Here is a 20,621-nt window from a genome sequence, read left to right as displayed (position 1 = left end):
TAAAATCAAATAAAATGTTATAAAATTCTCTACACAGACATAAATTATATATAATATATAAGGTAATATAACTATATATATATATACATCTACTTAAAGTAATATAAGTACATAATGTAATAGAATATATGTGTGTGTATGTTTTATAGAGTTGTACTTTACTAGTGTTTGTGGGTAATTACATTTATTCTACTACTTGATTTGACAAACCACTGATAAAAATAGCCATTCCCTCCCAACTCTGGTCCCATTCACAAGCTGTGCAATACATCTAGATGTACTATAACCACAAATTTATTCTCCCAAAAATTGTGATAGATGAATCTAGGGAGTGATTATTTTTATTTAAAAATTCTCCCATATCTATTCCTTATTCTTGTGTTTTATCAACACTGAATGTTTAATGAGTAATAGTATAAATAAAATAATTGTCACTCTAAGCACAAAATTATGGTAGCTATTTGTGTGGGTAAACACCCTGTTCAATGAGAAAATTAATATTTAGATATAATTTCTCAAATCTCTTATTTTACTTTATTTCATTCTCTTTTAAGAATGTGCTTTTGCCCTAGCTGGTTTGGCTCAGTGGAGGGCCCCGGGTTCGATTCCAGTCAAGGGCATATGCTTGGGTTGCGGGCTCAATCCCCAGTAGGGGACCTGCAGGAGGCAGCCAATCAATGATTCTCTCTCATCATTGATGTTTCTGTCTCTCTCCTTCCCCTTTCCTATTTAGAATGTGCTTCCTCTTTTCACCTTAAAATTATCATCTAATGCCCTGACCGGTTTGGCTTAATGGATAGATCATTGGCCTGTGGACTGAAAGGTCCTCGGTTCAATTCCAGTCAAGGGCATGTACCTTGGTTGCGGGCCTATCCCCAGTAGGAGGTGTGCAGGAGGCAGCTGATCTCTATCCCTCTCCCTTCCTCTCTCTTCCTCTCTGTAAAAAATCAATAAAATATATTTTAAGAAATTGTCAGCTAATATCTGCTTTTATTTTCTCCTTGATTATTATCAGGATATATATATATATATATATATATATATATATATATATATTATATATATATTCATTCACTCAATAACCAGTTATAGATACCCATAATATCCCAGGTATTATGTCATGAAGAGGAGAAGACTAATAAGACATGGTACTTATTCTTAAGGAGCATTACAGTTTAATGAGAGAAATGGAAAGTAAATAGATTAAGTATAATGTGACGTCACAAGGAAATAGCATTTGATTTCAGTTCTCAGTCTCAGTTGTACATTTAAAAAAATTAATTATTTTGCCCTAACTGGTTTGGCTCAGTGGATAGAGTGTCGGCCTGCAGACTGAAAGGTCCCAGGTTCGATTCCAGTCAAGGGCATGTAGCTCGGTTGTGGGCACATCCCCAGTGGGAGGTGTGCAGGAGGCAGCTGATCGATGTTTTTCTCTCATTGATGTTTCTGACTCTCTATCCCTCTCCCTTCCTCTCTGTAAAAAATCAGTAAAATATATTTTTAAAAAATATTTTAAAAAATTAATTATTTTCAATTAAAATTATAATACTGATGCCTGGCGGCCACTTCCAAATATTATGATCTAATTCATCTAGGGTGCTACCCAGGCATCCTTACTTTTAAAAAGCTTTCTAGGTGATTAGAATGTGCAGTTGGGCCAGCTTTACGGGTGTGTGACCCATGTAGATGTACAGAGCCCAACACTCTGAAGGTTCCTGTGCTAGGTTTACTACTCTGCTGGTGCCCTTTTAAAATTCTTAACAATTTCTAAAAAAGCGATCCTCATTTTCATTTACACTGGGAGCAGAAATTAGTAGCCAGTCATATATGCATTAAAGGCATGAGAACTACTGAGTTAAACAAAGAAGTAAATGGAAATATTTTAGAGAGAGAAAAGTATTCATGTGGATGTTGAAAAGAATAAATAGCTGTATGATTTAAGGGAAAGAGAGTGTGAAGCAAGAAAAATAGGGGGAGATAATATCATAAGAACCTAAGTTAGGACAAAACCTTTTTGCTATAAAATTCCGAAAAACTATCTAGATATAATCATTGTTGATTATCAGGACTTCAATTCATATCCTGTCTAGAATGGCATTCTCTTTCCTAAGATTATTTTAAAGCATCTACCTAAAACCAATTTAATGTAGGAAATGAAGTTGAGAATTTTCCCCCCAGTATTCTCCCTTTAGGTATGTTTTTTTAACTATATAGACATTGGATAAATTTGAATGCATGTTTGGGAGAGAGAAAAAGCAAATCAAAAGGAGAAAGACATAATTTGTCAAATGATTACAGTGTTTTCAATCATTAGGATTCTGTTTATAATAATTTAGTACAATAATTTGCTTTTGGAGGCTTTGGGGTCTTATAAAGGAGTACCCAAGATTACCCATCCTCTAACTCTACTTATATAATTTTTCCAAATCAGCTGATAGAAATATAAATTAGAATCAAGAGCTGAATACTAATTGGCTTCCTAGCCTCATCACACCTGAGAATGGATCAGGTACTGCAAGCTCTTCAACATTCCTGCATATGCACGTAAAACACTCATACAAAAAAGTCCTTCTGCAATGAGGATTATCCACCAATGATCAGTAGCAGTTAGCAGCATGTATCTGCTGAAAGTTCTTTTTTACATAATGAAAGTTCTTTTTTAACTTTCAGCCACTGTCCTCTGTAATCAATAAAATCAACAAATGTCTATAAATTACCTATCATTAAAAATACACCCTTCTTTAGGACAGAATTGTTTTTCCTAAATGTCTTTTAATCTAGTTGAAAATAGAAAAGTGTAAATTAGTAATACAAGTTTTCATGTAAGAGCCCAAGGAATAAATTGTATAGATAAGAGAACCATTAGGTGCCAGCAAAAGGAAAGAAAAATGTTCCAAGGTAGTTAGATAAGTCATCCTAGAGGAAAGGCCATCTGAAAAATGGATTGTAGAATGAGAACACATTAAATAGATGGAGAGAAATAAGAGTTGTGTAGGAAAAAGAAATGGAATGAGAAAAGGTATACAGAAGAATTTCCCTGCACATGGCCCAAAAAGAGGAATGGTGGGTAATAAGAGGAAGATATTTATAAATATGTTTTAAAACCTGGGGGAAAAACAGTAAATATGGGCACCATTCATTGCTTTTTAATTTATAAATTACTTTGCAAGCATTAGAAGTTACCATCCTATATAATAAAAGGCTAATATGCAAATGGACCAAATGACGGAATGACCGGTTGCTATGACGTGCACTGACCACCAGGGGGAAGACACTCAATGCAAGAGCTGCCCCCTGGTGGTCAGTGCGCTCCCACAGGGGGAGTGCCGCTCAGCCAGAAGCCGGGCTCATGGCTGGCGAGCACAGCAGTGGTGGCAGGAGCCTCCCCCGCCTCCGTGGCAGTGCTAAGGATGTCAAACTGATGGCTTAGGCCCCCACCCCGTGGGCCTAAGCCAGCTGTGGGCAACTACGGCCTGCGCACGGATCCGGCCCGTTTGAAATGAATAAAACTAAAAAACAAAAAAGACCGTACCCTTTTATGTAATGATGTTTACTTTGAATTTATATTAGTTCACACAAACACTCCATCCATGCTTTTGTTCCGGCCCTCCGTCCAGTTTAAGAACCCATTGTGGCCCTCGAGTCAAAAAGTTTGCCCACCCCTGGCCTAAGCCATAAGTCAGACATCTCCCGAGGGCTCCCAGACTGCAAGAGGGCACAGGCTGGACTTTGGACCCCCCCCCCCCGGAGTGCAGGAATTTCGTGCACTGGACCTCTAGTTTATAGATAATAATTATGCCAGGAACTTGTTAAATATTTTCCAAATTTTTACCTCTAATACAAACTTCAAGTTGCATTTCATTATTATTATCCTCATGTAAAGTTAAGGTAACTTACAAAAGGCAAATCACCTAATACATGGCAGATTCAGAATTCAAAACTGGATTTTCTAACTTCTATTTGGCCCTTAAGCCTGCAGAAATGTCCTTTTTTTCAGTGAGATATTAAAGTCAGATATCAAGTGTCAACTGATCCTCTGCTGATTATTGGTGGGATAGGCAGTTCATGGATTTGCATATATATGTAAATTCCTTCACAGATATCAAGGAAGGCTTCAAAGTTGTTATGGTTTAACCTTGTGTTGTCTATAGTGTATTTTTCTTGAAAATTATCGCAGAAGTTTTATTTTTTTTTAAGTATGCAATTAAAAATATTTGGAAATTGTACATAATTGCATCCCTTTGATATATCCACAATACATATGAATTTACTAAAGACTCAGTGATAAAATAACCCCAAAGAATTTGGCTCAACCAAGTATTTTCCTAAATCTATTTAACCACAGAATAGTTGTAGGGTATACCTGTATCACATACTTATTAGAACTACAGAACACACTGAAATTCTGATGTAACCAATTAATAAACAGGGAATGCTATTGCTACAGGGCATAGAAAGTGCATGTTGTATTATGAAAGTAGTGTTTTGTTTCTAAGGTCAGAGAGCATTGCACACACCAATAATAGGAAATGAGGTATTAATGTTAGATATCAAGTGTCAACTGATCCTCTGCTGATTATTATAAAGTAGGAAACATAAATTTAGATTTCTTTTAAGAACACAAAGCTGTAAAAAATATTTGATGAACTTTGACTCTATTTACATTTGAATGCAGTATAAAATATTCTTCATATAATAGGAAATGTTTTACAAACAGCTATGTGGCAAAGGCATTGCTTTCCTATTAGTTTGTTCTCAGATGAAGTGGTAAAAACTCTTTTGTTTATTTATTTTACCAATATAAGTTTACTAAGACAAGGTGATGAAAACAAATTCACAAGTTACTTTTTTTTAAACCAATTACTACATGGAAATAAGGCTAAGAGATCTCAGAACATAAAATTTACAGAATTCAAGTTAATAATGCTCATTCTTGTTTGATTATCTAATTAATGACATAAATTAATGGCATAAATGCCTTGTGAATGATGTACCTAATAAAATACATTGACTTATAAATGGATAAGGCCCTGGGGACTAATCTATTATTATGGATTTCTAGGAAAATAGCACTCACTTTAGTGATGTTAGTAGAGCAAAGTACAGAAGTGTTTTCTGCCAGGGGAAGCAGTCTGTACTTTTCTTTCTGAGTCATTGTGTTGGGTTAACTGGATTCAGGATATAGTCTGTCATTAATAGAACCACTTATATCTCAAATAAAGAGAAGCAATTAGGAATCAATGTCAAATAATCAAGTTTTGATGGAAAGTACAGTGATAAGGACTTGAGAAATAGATATTGATCAGAAAATGAAGTTAGGTTGGAAGTACCTGACGTAATTTAGGACTTACTGGTCTTGAAAGTCTCGTAACTGTCATCATTACTTCTCAATATGGATAAAGTACTCATGAGCACGAATCAAAGAACAGTATATATATATATTTACTTTATACCAAATGATTTATCTTCTTGGGAAGCTCTCATTTATAATTGTTGGTCAAACCAAAAAGATATATGTTTATGATATAATCCAAGAAAGGAGAGAAATGTTCAGTGGTGTAGATTCACTAAAAACACGCATGTGCTTTCTAAGGAACAGTATCGTCAATATTCATAATGCCAACCACCATCTATTTTGATAACTCCAGATAACATCTCCAGTAAGAACCATTCTCTTCAGCTATAGAACTACATATCTAACTGCCAATGAAAGATACCATAAAAAATTAAATGCAATATTGCTTAATATTAAATTCATCATGTATTACCCTAATTCTGCATTTTTACAGAGAAAAATTTAGCCTTATATGAATTTAGCATTCAGTAACTGAATAAATACATGGAGCACATATATAAAAAGCTAGAAAACGAACAACCAAAAATAGAGGAAAAGCAGGAGAAAAATAATAAGGAAATAGGAAAAAAAGTGAAGTACAAAAAAGGAAAAAAGAGAATGAAAATTATAAATGTTTTTTAGTAAAAGAAACAATAAGGCAATAAGATTTCTTAGTTAACCACATTTTTAAAATGAGAAAAAAATTTCAAAACAGAATTTTACATTGGAAAGGTACTCAATAGATAGAGATTATAAAATTTATATAATAGGCTTATGTGAAAAGCTGTGTTAATAAACTTAAATATCTTGATGTGCATCAATGAACAATATAAAACTGGCTCAAAAAAGTAATAAAATAAATAGGTAAATAAACATAAAATAAATTATAATGATTATTAAATAAATCTTCCAGAAACATTCTAAATACTGTGAGATTTCATTTTTAAACTAATATAAAACAAATAATCTCAGGATATATAAAATGCTTTAGAAAACAGTAAATGCTATGGAACCAGTTTTCTTTTTAAATGTAGTGATCATAACACTGACATAGAAAGCTAACAAAATGGTTTAATACTGTAACTAAAGAGCAGTCACTGTCAAATCTACCTAAAAACAATACAACAAGCAAAACACAGCAATCCATTGACCAATTTTCAACCACAACCAATAATAGTTTATTTCTGGAATACAACTATTTTCACTATTCAGAAGCTGAATAATACATTCATCAGAACAATAATTACAACTTGAAAATTAATGATAATCTGTATAGATAACCAATGTATTCAATAATATTTATTGCCCCTTCATGAAATATAATTAATTGGAAAACTAGAAATAAAAAGTATTTTGAGAATAAATTCTCTATTTTATCTAATAATGATAAAAATACCATTAAAACTAAGAAAATAGATTCAAAGAGTGAAGTTCTCACCAAATGCAAATAAAAATAAGACAGATAAAATCAATTAAAATTAGTAAAGAATGAGGAAAAATTATAACTACATATACGATGTGCAATTAAATATTTAAACAACCAAAGACAATTAATTATAGACCTCTCAAATATAGCAATATTTTTATGAAGTGACTTAAGGAAGCATTAACAAACAAAGTATTTTCCTGTTTTTATGAACAAAAAACATAAAAGCACATTGTTTGAATTCATAATTAGAAATGTCATTTTAGGAGATAATCAGCAAGCTCTCCCTGTAAGCACTATTTGATCAATAGGCTACTGAAACATGGCATGTGTTCTCCTTTTAACTTTAGCTTAAACAATGTTTTCATTGTTTTTTGTGTGTTTTCCCTAAATCATTGTAAATTTCAGTGGAATGTAAGAGAAAGTATATCTTTTACTGTGTTAATGAGGATAGCACCCCTTTGATTACAGATGGTCAGACAATTCTAATTATTTGAACTATAAACCAATACTAGAATTAATAAAATGAAGCTCCAGTCCTGAAACAGTAGATCAAGGATGAAAAATAGGACACAAGTTGACACAGAAAACCAGGCTCCTAATGAAGAGAAATGGTATGTTTTGTTCCATCAGCCTCTGTTTTTCTTTGGATCTGACTCGGGAACATCAGTAGCTTCTCCACAGTAACTGTCCCTCCCTTGTCTTCTGCTTGACAGCTGGCATAGGGTGCCAGGCTGTCTGCCAAGTGAGGAGCCAAGCCATGGTCAAAACCTCAAACAGAATGAAGAACCAATATTCTGGTGGCCTCACTTTTAAACAGTTTGCATTTTTTCCCTTCTGAAAATGGTTGGCTGTTCTTATTTTTATCCTAAAGTGATTCAAATATAAATCTTATTATTTATTACTTAAAAAATTTCATAGAAACATTTATTATGATGGTAATAAATAACAGAGACTTTTAGAGCTTTATTCATAATTAGCAAACTTTTGGTCAATGAGTGTGAAGCAATGTGAATCATTACTGAAAGAAAATTTAAAAATAAACAAATTGTATCTATCAATATTATGAAAAAATATATTTAAGTGCTAATTTAGTAGATCATGATTGTAAATTATTTCAAAATAATTTCAGAAATAATTATTACATTATACATAAGTGATTAATTTATAAGGTTTTTTATTACATTACTTAAAAATTTTTAAGCCTGATGAAATTTAATAAGAATACAGTATCAGTAACATTTGTAAATATTACTGACTATTCGGTTTTATACTTTTTATACTATCCAAGGTCTATAGAAAATTTCATGCTTGTAATTTTACTTTTTAAAAAAATAAATATCACCACTGGCTTAAACTATATTTCAGTCATTCAAATATAGTCTTTTTTTTTCTTAGCAAAATTAAAGAAGCTTCATAAATGTATGTAGTAAACTTTGGTCTTAAAAATGAGAAGGATTATTTAAGGAAATTAGTTAACAGTAATCTTACCTATTAGTATTTTATTACATTTTAATGATTCTTACTACTCTAAATGCTGCTGGAAAATAGACAGAAATTTAACTGGACAGGCAAAAACAAACAAACAAAAAAACACTTCCAATTCACAGTATGACCTGTAAGAACAATAAGCAATAGATAAGCACAAACAATAATAACACAGCTAATTGTCACTACTCCACTGACAGGACAGTATTTCTTTTGTCAGCATCTGCCTTTCCAACTGTTGTGCTTTTATGCTGTAGAGCTAAGAAAGGTCTTGCCATCGTCGGAGTCATGGTCTTTCAGCCTCCTTCTAGTCATTGGCTCTTAAACTCTGAATGCTGCCATCCCTAATTAGCAATCATGTCAGAAGCCCTTGGTGCACTACAGGCTATCACAATTGGAAGTGAGAATACCAGGAAGCAAGAATGAAAGAACCTAGCAGTTACCGTCAAAACAACTTAATGTCTTCAAAAAAGGCAACACTAAGAATGACTGGTTTGTTAGAGTCAAAAACTATTTTTTTAATACATTTTATTGATTTTTTTACAGAGAGGAAGAGAGAGGGATAGAGAGTTAGAAACATCAATGAGAAAGAAACATCGATCAGCTGCCTCCTGCACACCCCCTACTGGGGATGTGCCCACAACCATGGTACATGCCCTTGACGGGAATCAAACCTGGGACCTTTCAGTCTGCAGGCCAATGCTCTACCCACTGAGCTAAACTGGTTAGGGCGAGTCAAAAACTATTAATGAGAGAGTCTCCATAAAAGCTCACACATTGCTCTCTTGCCTGAACAACAAACCCTGTTTTGATATCTCAGGACATTACTATATTTTTTCTTTATTTTATTTTATTCTCATCACATTTATTCACCTTATACCCTCTTTCATCTCCACCCCACCCCACCCACCTCAATCACCACACTGTTGTTTGTGTCCATGAGTTCTTTCTCTCCCTCCCATCCCCGCTCAATCTCTGCCCCCTTCACTAACAATCCTCCCCCTACCAGAGCTATCTGCCTGGTCTCTATCAAGACATTATTAAAAAGGTACTTTCACTTAAACTTTCTGTATAGAAAATGAATAACTCATAATCTGGGACCTGCGTTTTAAAGCAACAACAAAATAGTGTCGCAGGCCTGGAGAGCAACTTTTCATCTAAACTTTTCCACTTGACTGAATTATCAGCTCACGTTGGAGATCTTGATTGTTACAGTCTTGCTGCTGGTATTTGTATTTTGGCCATTAAATATTTCATTAGCTAAATTCACAAGTGAAAGAGTAAAGAGGAGAAAAAAACTGAAACTCATATCAATCAAGTGTGACTTTTCACTGTTCTTTCCATAAAAGGTTTGATGGGAAAGGCGACTGCACGTATTAGCTAATCTCCAAACTGCATTCCATTGCTAAATCTAATTTATTATCCCCTTACATGAATAATCAAGTTTTGACTATATGTAAGTTATTGCCAATGTCTCCATTCAAACATGACTAACAGGGCTTGTTATCTCCCTTCCCAGCATCCCTATCACGTTCTGTGGCAATGTTAACACCCTTGCCTCTTAGACTTTTAACCTGGAAGTCTTCATTCACATTTCACTGTTGTTTTTGCCCCACATCTAATCCATCTTCAAGAAATTTCATACCTGATTTTCCAATGTTGCTATCTCTTTCCTTTTTCCAATTGGCACAATGTCCTTCAAATCAGTCTCTATAAATTCCCCATTCAGTAGTATCCATGAATAAATCCTTTCTAACTTGTTACACAAGTTTCTTGACTTTGTTAAACTCTTTTAGAACAACCCATCCTTTTTTCTTCTTTGGTATCTGAATTGTGAACATCTATAATAATAAAAGTGTAATATGCAAATCGACCAAACAGCCTAAACAGTGAAATGACCATCCAGACTACCATCCCATGACACCCACTGGTGCCAGGCCAGCCAAGGCGGGTGTGATGCAATTGGTCAGGGCCTGGCCACTGCCCCCTGATCGCCTAATAGAGGGAGGCCCAGGCCACCGGCTGGTGGCGATCAATCACGGGGCTCCATGATCGCCCCAAAGAGGGTGGCCCAGGCCACCTGACTGATGGGCAGGGCCTCCCTCTGCAGGGCGATCAATCACGGGGCTCCCGGACTTTGAGAGGGTGAAGGCTGGGCTGAGGGACCACCCCCTTCCCCGCTGAGTGCATGAATTTCGTGCACTGGGCCTCTAGTTACGTATAAGGTGACTGAGTTGTTTTCTTTTTTTTTAAATAAATCTTTATTGTTGAAAGTATTACATGTTCCCTTTTTCCCCCACTGCCCTCTTCCCACCTCCAGCCCCCCACCAAGGCTTCCCTACCCACTGTCTGTGTCCTTGGGTTATGCTTATATGCATATGAGTTCATTGGTTGATCTCTTCCCCCACTCCACCCTCCCTGACTTCCCTCTGAGGTTCGACAGTCTGTTGGATGTTTCTATATCTCTGGGTCTATTTTTGTTCATCAGTTTATGTTGGTCATTAGATTCCACATATGAGTGAGATCATGTGATATTTATCTTCTCTGACTGGCTTATTTTGCTTAGCATAATGCTCTCTAAGCCCACCCATGCTGTCCTTTCTTTTTTAGTTGTTTTCTATGAAAACAAGCCTCTGGCTTGAGTGAATAGAAAAGTGCTTGAACCATAAATAGAGTTTGAAAACATAGGAAACCATTTCAAATATATTTGAAATAGATGTGGGAAGGCCTAAGTGGAAGAAGAAGCTTTGATGCAGGTTGAATTTGATACTGGGCATACAGGTATATAATTGTATGTCTATAAGTCATCACAAATGTGCATGTGAATCTCCGATCAAGATCATAGCTGAAATTTAGTTTGTATACTTTTAAATGGTACTATTTGGATAACATCTTTGAAAATGAGACAGATAAAGAAACTTATTTAATTTACATGTAGTTAAAGCTGTGGTTAAGCTAAACCAAAAATTCATATTCCTCTAGTCATTCTTCTATACCAAACTTAATATTTTGCTCACAACAAAATAATTACATCAGGATTATAGTTTTGACAATATATTGGCAATAAAAAAGAACATTGAAAAACAGGATTAAAACACTTAAGGATCTATATTATCATTTTATTTTGTAATTATATTAAACTAGTAGCCTGGTGCACAAAATTTATACACATTAAAAGGGAATTAATTAGCGGAGATATTTTAATATTGCTATTTGCCCTTTCTCTATAATAGAAGTGTGAGAGATGAAAGCAAATTAGTAAAATGTATATGAAAATAATATATAAATTTATTAATAAATAAACAGTAACAAAAGGATATAACAACAACAGAGGCATGATATAAAAATGACAAAAACATGATATGAAAACAACAAAAACATGATATAAAAACAACAAAAACATGATATAAAAACAACAGTGATACAAAAAATGGCTGATAAAGTGATTAAACTTATTCTAATACCTCCCTGTACACCACATGAAGAGTGAAAACACTTTCAGAGTGCTTGACTAATTTCCCTTGTGATGAAGTATTAAGAACTTTAACTGTAACGTCACATGCTCTTCAAACTCAAGAGAAAGCAACATATAACTGACCATGTGCGAAAACGGGTTCAGGTAGGAATATTCCTACTCTGTCTAGAGTTTGTCCTTGTGATTTATTAATAGTCATCACAAATGCTGGCATCACGGGAAACCGTCATCGAATCAATTTAAATGGGAGGCCAGTGTCAGATGGGGACAAGTTAACTCTTGGAATCAGAACAACGTCTCCCTCTGCAGATCCTGTTAATACTTCAGCTTCAATAATGTTAGGTCCTAATCTTTTGACAATAAATCTGGTACAATTACAAAGACCCCATTTACTATTGAGATTTCTCAATAGCATGATGATTGCACCCACTTTCAATTTTAATTTATGACACGGCATTCCCGAAGGAGTAATACTATTAAGAAATTTGATGAGAAAATTTTCCTTTCAGCATCATCTGTGGAATCAATGGAATCATCACTCAAATATGTGTGAAAATCTCCATCGAGTATATCCAAAATTTCCTCATTTAATTTTTGAACATGCTCATTTTTTGGACAAAGAATTGCATGTTTAGATATATATTTTAATATTATCTATAGATATAGTATTTCCAAAGGTATCTTCAATAATAGATCCATTACAAATCATTCCACAGGGGATTTCAATAATATCCATTCCTAAATGAAAACTGCTATCAAGTTTACCATCTCCAAGTTTTACTAACCATCCACTATAAGCAGAATCCTCTGATCTCATATTTGTTGTAAGAGACAACTTTCTGAAACATCCCCAAACACTGCAGAACTTTAAACTCGTTTGTACTATGGCCAATCACATAGCATGCAGTACAATACTGAGACATTGTCAAAAATCCCCTCCAAAAAGGAGAACTTTCCCACCAAATACAACATTCAGACTCATAATTTCTCTTAGTAATCTGTCTATGGCGTTTATAGCATGACTGGATGCCATGGTGCATTCATCAATAATTAGAAGTTGGGCCTTTTTAATAGTTTTAGCAACTTCACTCTTTATATTGAGTCTAGAAATTGAAGTTTCATTTAATAGAATTGGTAATTTATATTGGGAATGAAAGGTGCTTCCACCAAGAAGTAAATTTGCAGCAATTCCTGTAGATGCTGTGGGTAAAACAGTACCACCACGACCTCTAATATAATGTATTAAAACTTTGTATAGATATGCAGGTGAATAGGATTCCTAGCTGGCAGGCCCCTGACAGCGAGCTGGCCACCTGTCGATTCCGTGAGGAATGGGGCTCCCTCCTCCCTCCTGTCAGGGCCCGGGGTGCAGGTGAATGGGGTTCCTGGCTGGCAGGCCACTGACAGCAAGCTATCCAACAGCAGATTCTGTGAGGAATGGGGCTGCCTCCTCCCTACTGTCAGGATCTGGTTTGAAGGCCGGCCATGCCCCCTGTTGGGCCAGAACCAGAGTTCTACCATGCTATGGCCTCCACCTCAGCAACCCAGGACTGACTGCTGCTGGGTGCTCCTGTCGCTCCGAGGGTGGGTTCTTCCCTCAGGCCTCACGGGAAACAGCTCTGGAGGGCGCAGCCCTTGGCAAGGCAACCCAGGACTCAGTACTTCCAAGCTCTGCTCTGAGGACGGGTTCCTGTCTGAAACCTCGCCCTCCAGGAAACAGCTGGGGGAGGGCGCAGCCTTTTCCAAGAAGACCTCTGCAGAGTGACTTCCTTCTGGTTGGTCGAGCTTCAGGACATGATGTTACACCCAGGGTTTTTATATAAGTAGATACAGAAGAATGAAGGAAGCAGGCGTGTGTGTGTGTGTGTGTGTGTGTGTGTGTGTGTGTGTGTGTGATTATATGGTAAAAAAATAAGCTTCTCGGTTACTTATAAAGCCTTTAAAGATTGAGACCCTAGGATTTTTTTTAAAAAATTATGCCTAATTTCACATTAAAACACATGGCCTTCTTTTTTTCTTCTCAATGGTCTTATCACCAATAGTTTTATGTTTACCTATATAATCTGGAGGTCTAAGAAAATATGATAAGTTATTAGAAATAAAACACATTGAGTAAGAACAAAAGGGGAAAATGTAATGCCCACACAAACCTGGAAATAGAAGAAAAAATTATGGTGAGAGAAGGTTCAATGGCCTTTGAGCAAGCTGGCTGCAGGAATGGGGTATGAGGAGACAGTTTGAATGAGACATTCTCATCTCTCTCATGTTAACATTTAAGTAGTACTTATAAAACACCTACTTAGAAATATTGTAGGGGTCACTAAGAATGAAAACCGCTTTCTTTGTGCAGCTGCAGTGTCCAGAATTCCAATAGGAATGCTAACAGCTCTCTAAGGTGAACTCAGTGCTTTATGGTCCTTTTGTGACAATGGAAAGAGAAGAATCAGAGGGAAAACTTATTACAGTGGCAGACTGGAAGCCTTAGAAATCCGCTTTTGTTCGTATCATGGGAGAAGCTGCAGAACTATTTAAAGGGTGATTTTGGTCACTTTTGACTTTTGTCCTATGATTCTTCCCATTGTCCATGGGAGTTTGCTCCCAGATAAGCCTTCTGTATCTGTGAACTGTTGACAATAAGCTTTACAAGCCCCAGCAAGTAAACTCACTGCTGAAATACACAATCTGCCAGGAAGTGCTAGGAAAATAAAAAAAAGGCTAAGATACAGATGCAAGCACATCTGTTAAATTCATTGAGTAACCCTCCTTAATAGTAATTGATTTTTCTGAAAAAGTAACCAAATTCATGGTAATTTGCACAATAAAGTGTCACTAGTCATCAAGGGACAGAATATGTACACTGGCATTTAAGTACTAGTAATCTTCTGATGGACAAAAAACAGTTATTATATAGAAGCTGCAATGTGGGATCACTCCACATATTTAGAAAGGTAGGAAAAATCTATTGAAAACCAAGAACACAGAGGGAAATAGGCATTCACTATATGAACTTAAATAAATATTCATTCACCTGATATTTCTCTAGCTAGTGGATCCACAGCAGTAAGGACTACAAGTTGAGATTATAAACTGAAAACTGCACAAAGCATTCCTCAAAAGCTGTCTAAATCTCATTCAGAATTAGTATTTTTGTTATTATTTTCGCAATTAGGATTTGACCATCTCTATGCGATATATGAAATCATCATAAATAAAAGCATGATTCTAAGGTTGATATTTTTAGTTCTATTAATAACAATGAACACAAGAAGCAAGAAATTTTAACTACAATTGAGGTTGAAACTTGAAAAACAGAGTTTTAATATGAGGAATGTTAGAAGGCATGAATAAACCTGAAGTTTAGGGCTAGATGTGCAGGTAAAGTTACAAAAATTTCCAAATTGTATGACACATTGATCTTAATTCAAAACTAAAACAATTTAAGCATTTATAAAATTATTTAGGACTTTCTAAAATGAATTAATTCCATGCTATAATTATTTACCGCACTTAGACACTATATTGGGTATAGGTTCCTGTTGAAGGGGATTAGATAAGCCCCAATATTAATTTGATTACCCATAAAAATATGAGATTATGGTTTGAGGAGGCTGAAAGAAAACTGAGTGCTAAGTTAGGAGAGGAGCGAAATAAGAGGCCCAAGACATTGAAGCACAAGTAGCCATAATCTTGTCTTTGAAGATGAATATGTCTCAATGCTTGAGGACACACCATAACAGCATCACAGTATGAAACATATGTGGGATTTATGAATGAGAAGCATTGCTTTAAGTGAGTAATCATTACTCAAGACACTATTTTGGTCATCCTATATAATAAAAGAGAAACATGTAAATGACCATTCCTCCACTACGCTCACCAGCCAATCAGAAGTGAGTATGCAAATTAACCCGGCAAAAATGGCAGGTTAATTTGCATACACAACGCTGGGTGGAGAGCAGAGCGGGACAGCCAGAGGCTTGGGGGGACTTGGCTCCCTCAGTTGCTCCCAGTAGCACGGGGAGCACCAGGAATGCTGGGAATCGTAGTTCTGGTGGCAGAAGTCTCTCCTAGACACTAGAGCAATGGTTCTCAACCTTGGCTGCACATTAGAATCACCTGGGAGTCTTTTTAAAATCCTGATTTCTGGGCCTCATCCTCTGGATATTCTGTTTCTTTGTTATAGGGTGTGGCCACAACATTAGTAACAAAGAAACAATTTCCGGAGGATGAGGCCCAGAAATCAGGATTTTAAAAAGATTCCCAGTTGATTCTAATGTTCAGCCAACGTTGGGAACCACTGCACTAGAGCAAATGAGTCTGGAGCAAGTTACTGTTGCAGTGGGGGATGGAGGGAAAGCAAAGGTGAGAGACATAAGTAAAATCAGAGTGTCTAGGAAAAATTAAAGGGAAGATATCCTAAAACTTCCAGGAAATCTCCACCAGTGAAGCAAAGAAAAAAAAAGCCTCTGTTATTCTGTGAGCAACAAACCAAACTGGGTTGGGGGTCTCAGACAATTCGCTCATATGATTGCAAAGAGAGACAGAAACTCCCGGATTGGAGAGGGCTCCCCTGAGGGCTCCCAGATTGGAGAGGGTGCAGGTTGGACTGAGGGACCCCCACACCCTCCAGTGCACGAATGTCATGCACCGGGCCTCCAGTAAATTATTTGTTAGACTTTTCCATGGTGGGCCACTAGAGCTTTTATCTCAGAGTATTGGCTGTTCAAGTTGGCTACCCAGATTGGTTGAAACCCACTACTCTATTTTCTAGCTGTATGATTATGAGTAGTTTACATAGGCAATCTGGACCTCAGCTTTCTCACCGATAGAATAGCATTAATAATGGTACTACCACAAAAGGTTATTAAACCAGTAAATCCATGAGTGGTGCTTTGAACAATGTCTAGCAGATATTAGACATGTAAAAATGTCTGCTCTTCTTTTGTAACATACAATCTTCATAATATTAAATTAGATGAAGCAGAGAAGCAGTTCAAAGCACCAGCTCCAGTGATGGTCTTTCAATTTTGAAAATTTCCAAGATATCTCCGACTTTAGAGCCCTTGAATATGTTGTTCTTTCTGCCTAGGATACTCCCTTCCCTTTTCTTTCTTTACCTTGCTAATTTCTTCCCAAACGTCAAGTCTCAGCTGTCTATTCTTCCATACTAAACCCTAAACTGACTTTTCCTTTCACTCCTGACCTGGGTATAACTGAGAAACATCCTGTAAAAGGCATCCTTCCATTTTCTTTCTCTTATACCCTAATCACAAGGGGTGTGTGTGTGTGTGTGTGTGTGTGTGTGTGTGTGTGTACTTCTTTCTATAATCCATACCATTTTCTAATGTCAATCAGAAAAAAGACCATGTCTATTTGTTAATCAATCAAATATAGCTTTTAGTACAATGCTTGATATATCATCATCATTCAATATATATGTGTTAGATAAAGTAATGGATAAATATGAATACAAATAAAATAAAAACATGAATAGATTATTGAGGAATTGAGCTTATTATTATTGACACACTGATAATGCTATATTCTAGAAACTTCACTGGTTTTTCTAAAGACACATAAAAATGTATTGAACAAGAAGAATAAGTGAACTTCTCTTTGTGGACATGCCATTATTCATAATAGCCAGACTCTCCCCTGAGATTTTCCAAGAGAGTAAAGAACAAAATAACTACAACATAAATCAAATGATCATTGCATCATTATAAATAGCAATTAAATGCCATTAAATTACATCAAGCACAGCACTTACATAAATAAGGTAAATGATCACTTCAAATCTGTTCTTCCTGGTGTGAGGAAACTTTGTGATCAGAAAATTTGGAACTTTTTTTCAACTAAGTGATATAAAAATAAATAAATTGCCTTTCCTCTTAATAAATACCAGAATCTCTTGGAAACCAGTTGAGTGACATAGTCTAAAGTATAAATAAGCTATTTATTAAAATGTAAGCTCAGCATATGTTCCACCGATGATTTTACATCTTAGTTACATAGAGTAATGATCAGAACAGTTCTCAATCATCGTTAGAGATCAGAACTATCTGTGGAAGTTATAAAAAAATGTCTAAAGCCTAGAAATACTATTTTAAAAAGTATGAGTGAGTTTTGGGGAGCATTATCCTTTTAACAGCTTTATGCCTGGCTCTGATATGAATCCAATGTTAAATAGCACTTGTTTATTGATAGGCACAAACTTATCTATTGTTAAAGAAAGTCTGGATAGTTCTTAAAAAACAACCCTCAGTAATTAAGCAAGATTGAGCAATTATATGGATACTTTGATCACATGCTTTGTTTGCATAAGAAGTTTGCAATTACCTGAACACTAAATACAGTCATTTGGAAGTTACCCAGTTCCTGTAATTTTCCTTTTAGTTAAATACTGTTTATTTAATTGAAATTGACAAAAAATTTTGAGTGCTGACTGTGCCCTAGGCACTTTCTCTGACACTGCTATATTTAAAAAGTGTAAAATTTGATCATTGGCCTTGAACACATTCATGTCAAAAGAAGACAGATATTTTCTAAAATAAAAAAAGCATGGTAAGTACACCATGATAAATTATTATGATTTATAAAATGTATGAATCATATAAACCACTATCCCCAACACACATACATATGCACCGGTTAATGGAGAAATCATGCAGTTTCATGGAGTCTGTGTCATTTGAGATTGGTCTGGAAGGCTGAATATGATCTTCATGGTGAAATATAAAAACTGAGCAAATATTTGGAGCCATCAAATAAGTGAAATATATGAAAGTTTGGCTGGATTGTAGAGAAGAAAAGAGTATGGGGTTGACTGCTGAAGACCATGGATGACCTGAGTACAGAACTCTTTACAAGCATTGTAGGAGCACATATGGTATCAAAACAGGACATACAGTCAAGGAATGTACAGCAATGTCTAGGAAGAATATGAAAGACATGAAATAATTTAAAAATAGCATAATATTAATTCTAAATAATATAAAATACTGATAAGAACTAGAGTATCTCAGAAATGGAGAGAAACGAATTACAGATGAAAGGAAGAGAGTTAACACAATCATGGTGGCAGGCTAAATGGTTCTCCCAGTTCAATTAAAACACGGGGATCCTGAGTGGGAGTAATGGGGAATGAGGATAGAAAGGTAAAAGAAGTCAAGACTGTCGAAGGCTTTGAACACCAGGGTCAAAATGTTGGGGCCCTTTTAAAAGTTAATATGACTATACTAAAGATTTATAAGCAAAAAAGCAGGAAAGTTACAGAACTAGATTTTTAAGGTAGAGAGTAGGGTACACTGGGAAGGGGAAAGCCATCGGCGAAAGGGATAGCTACTTGGTTACGGCAATAGTTCTAGCAGGAGGTAATGAGGTCCAGGACATACTGGCAGAAAAAAAAGACATGGTACCATCCTGTAAGAACATTCCAACTGAAGAACAGAGCTGAAGAACTGGGGGGATGAAAGATATCTTTGAAAAGAGAGGGAGACATAAAGTTAAGTAAAAGATAACTAAGGAAGCTTGGATATGATACCGAGAGAGCAAGTATTCACTAAGGTTCTTAGCATGAAAATGATTTTAAAAACCTGATACATTTCCATCACGGTCATTTCATGATTAGCAGCTTTGCTTCATTATCAAGAGTCCTGAACCCAAACTATTTTATCATGACATGCCTAGAGATCTGACATCCCTTGCTGTTACTAAAATGACAAGATTATAAATTCCTTTGGCTTGATTTCCCACCATAAATCAAATTTAGAAAATGTATAAATGCTAAAAGTATGTGGTAGTTTGTTCTGGACATTAATCCCACATTCTTATTGAGATATAAAAGAACTAGCACTGATAAGCATATTCTATAGGTAAAATTACTGATTAAATAATGTAAGAGCTCCTTGCTTATCCTAAAATTAAACTTCCCATTTGCAAATGGCATACTAGACATAAGTGAACATTACTGTGTAATCTAATAGAAATATATCATTACAAGTGGGTAAAATATCTAGCTTATCAGTATTAATTGAATTCTGTTGGTGGTAAAAAATGTCTGTGACTTAAAAAAACACTTTTCATTTGATTTCATTAGGAAGATTGGTAAGGTAAAAGTGATTCTGCAGGTTAAAAACAATTAAATTGAAAGCAAGGTTCAACTTATTACAGAAAAATCCTAAAAATAAATGACATGCCTTCTGAAAATCTATTTGCAGGAAATGAAACCAAAAGCAGAGTTCACATGCAGCTTCTCACATAACTATATTTGTACAGCTGCATGTCCATATATTTTTAAACCTTAACGTTGATAATTTTTCAATAGTAACTAATTTTGTGGAAATGTAAAGATTTCCAGTAATACATGAGGCTATAGTATTAATCAACCTGACCAGCCCAAACATGAATATAATTTACATCACTGAAGACTAACAAAATAAAACTGCGACTAGGTTAACATCGACTCATCTGCTACACAGTAATTGCTAAATAACTGCAAAATACATTACATTCTGTTCATTACCGCTCCAATTATAATGTTCTCTTCTGTTTCTATGTTTATCTATGTTTTGTCTGAAAAGAATGGAAAAATAAATACTTACCAAAATGGTGGTGACGATCAAAGAACGGTTAGATAAGGAATCTGTGATGTTGGCTGGTTTTCCCTTTTGACTTTCTGTCATATTCAGGCCACTGGCTGGATCCCAGGTTCCAATCTATAAAACAGCATATGTGCTTTGTAAATTGTCCATCGGGCACATAGGAGAGAGTACTGCCAGAGAAAGATTTTTCACACTTATTATTCACCTCTGCTGCATTATCTGCCGTCATTAAAGTAAAGGCTACTTGTTTTAAGCATGATTCACTGTTCTGAGAAGTATGTCCAGTGAAGTGTG

At 35.4% G+C, this 20,621-nt stretch overlaps 1 protein-coding gene across 1 annotated transcript in view; it reads right to left on the bottom strand.

Annotated features, from left to right (window-relative positions):
- Positions 1-20,621, bottom strand: part of GRIK2 (glutamate ionotropic receptor kainate type subunit 2) — a 552,508-nt gene that overhangs the window by 169,592 nt on the left and 362,295 nt on the right. The window contains exon 10 of the mRNA XM_014464175.2: positions 20,328-20,441. Coding sequence (XP_014319661.1) covers positions 20,328-20,441 — 114 coding nt within the window. The remainder of the gene's footprint in view (positions 1-20,327; positions 20,442-20,621) is intronic.

Source organism: Myotis lucifugus, unplaced genomic scaffold (assembly GCF_000147115.1).
Source record: "Myotis lucifugus unplaced genomic scaffold, Myoluc2.0 scaffold_240, whole genome shotgun sequence".
NCBI classification, from domain to species: domain Eukaryota; kingdom Metazoa; phylum Chordata; class Mammalia; order Chiroptera; family Vespertilionidae; genus Myotis; species Myotis lucifugus.
This window is presented reverse-complemented; position numbering and strand designations above follow the sequence as displayed.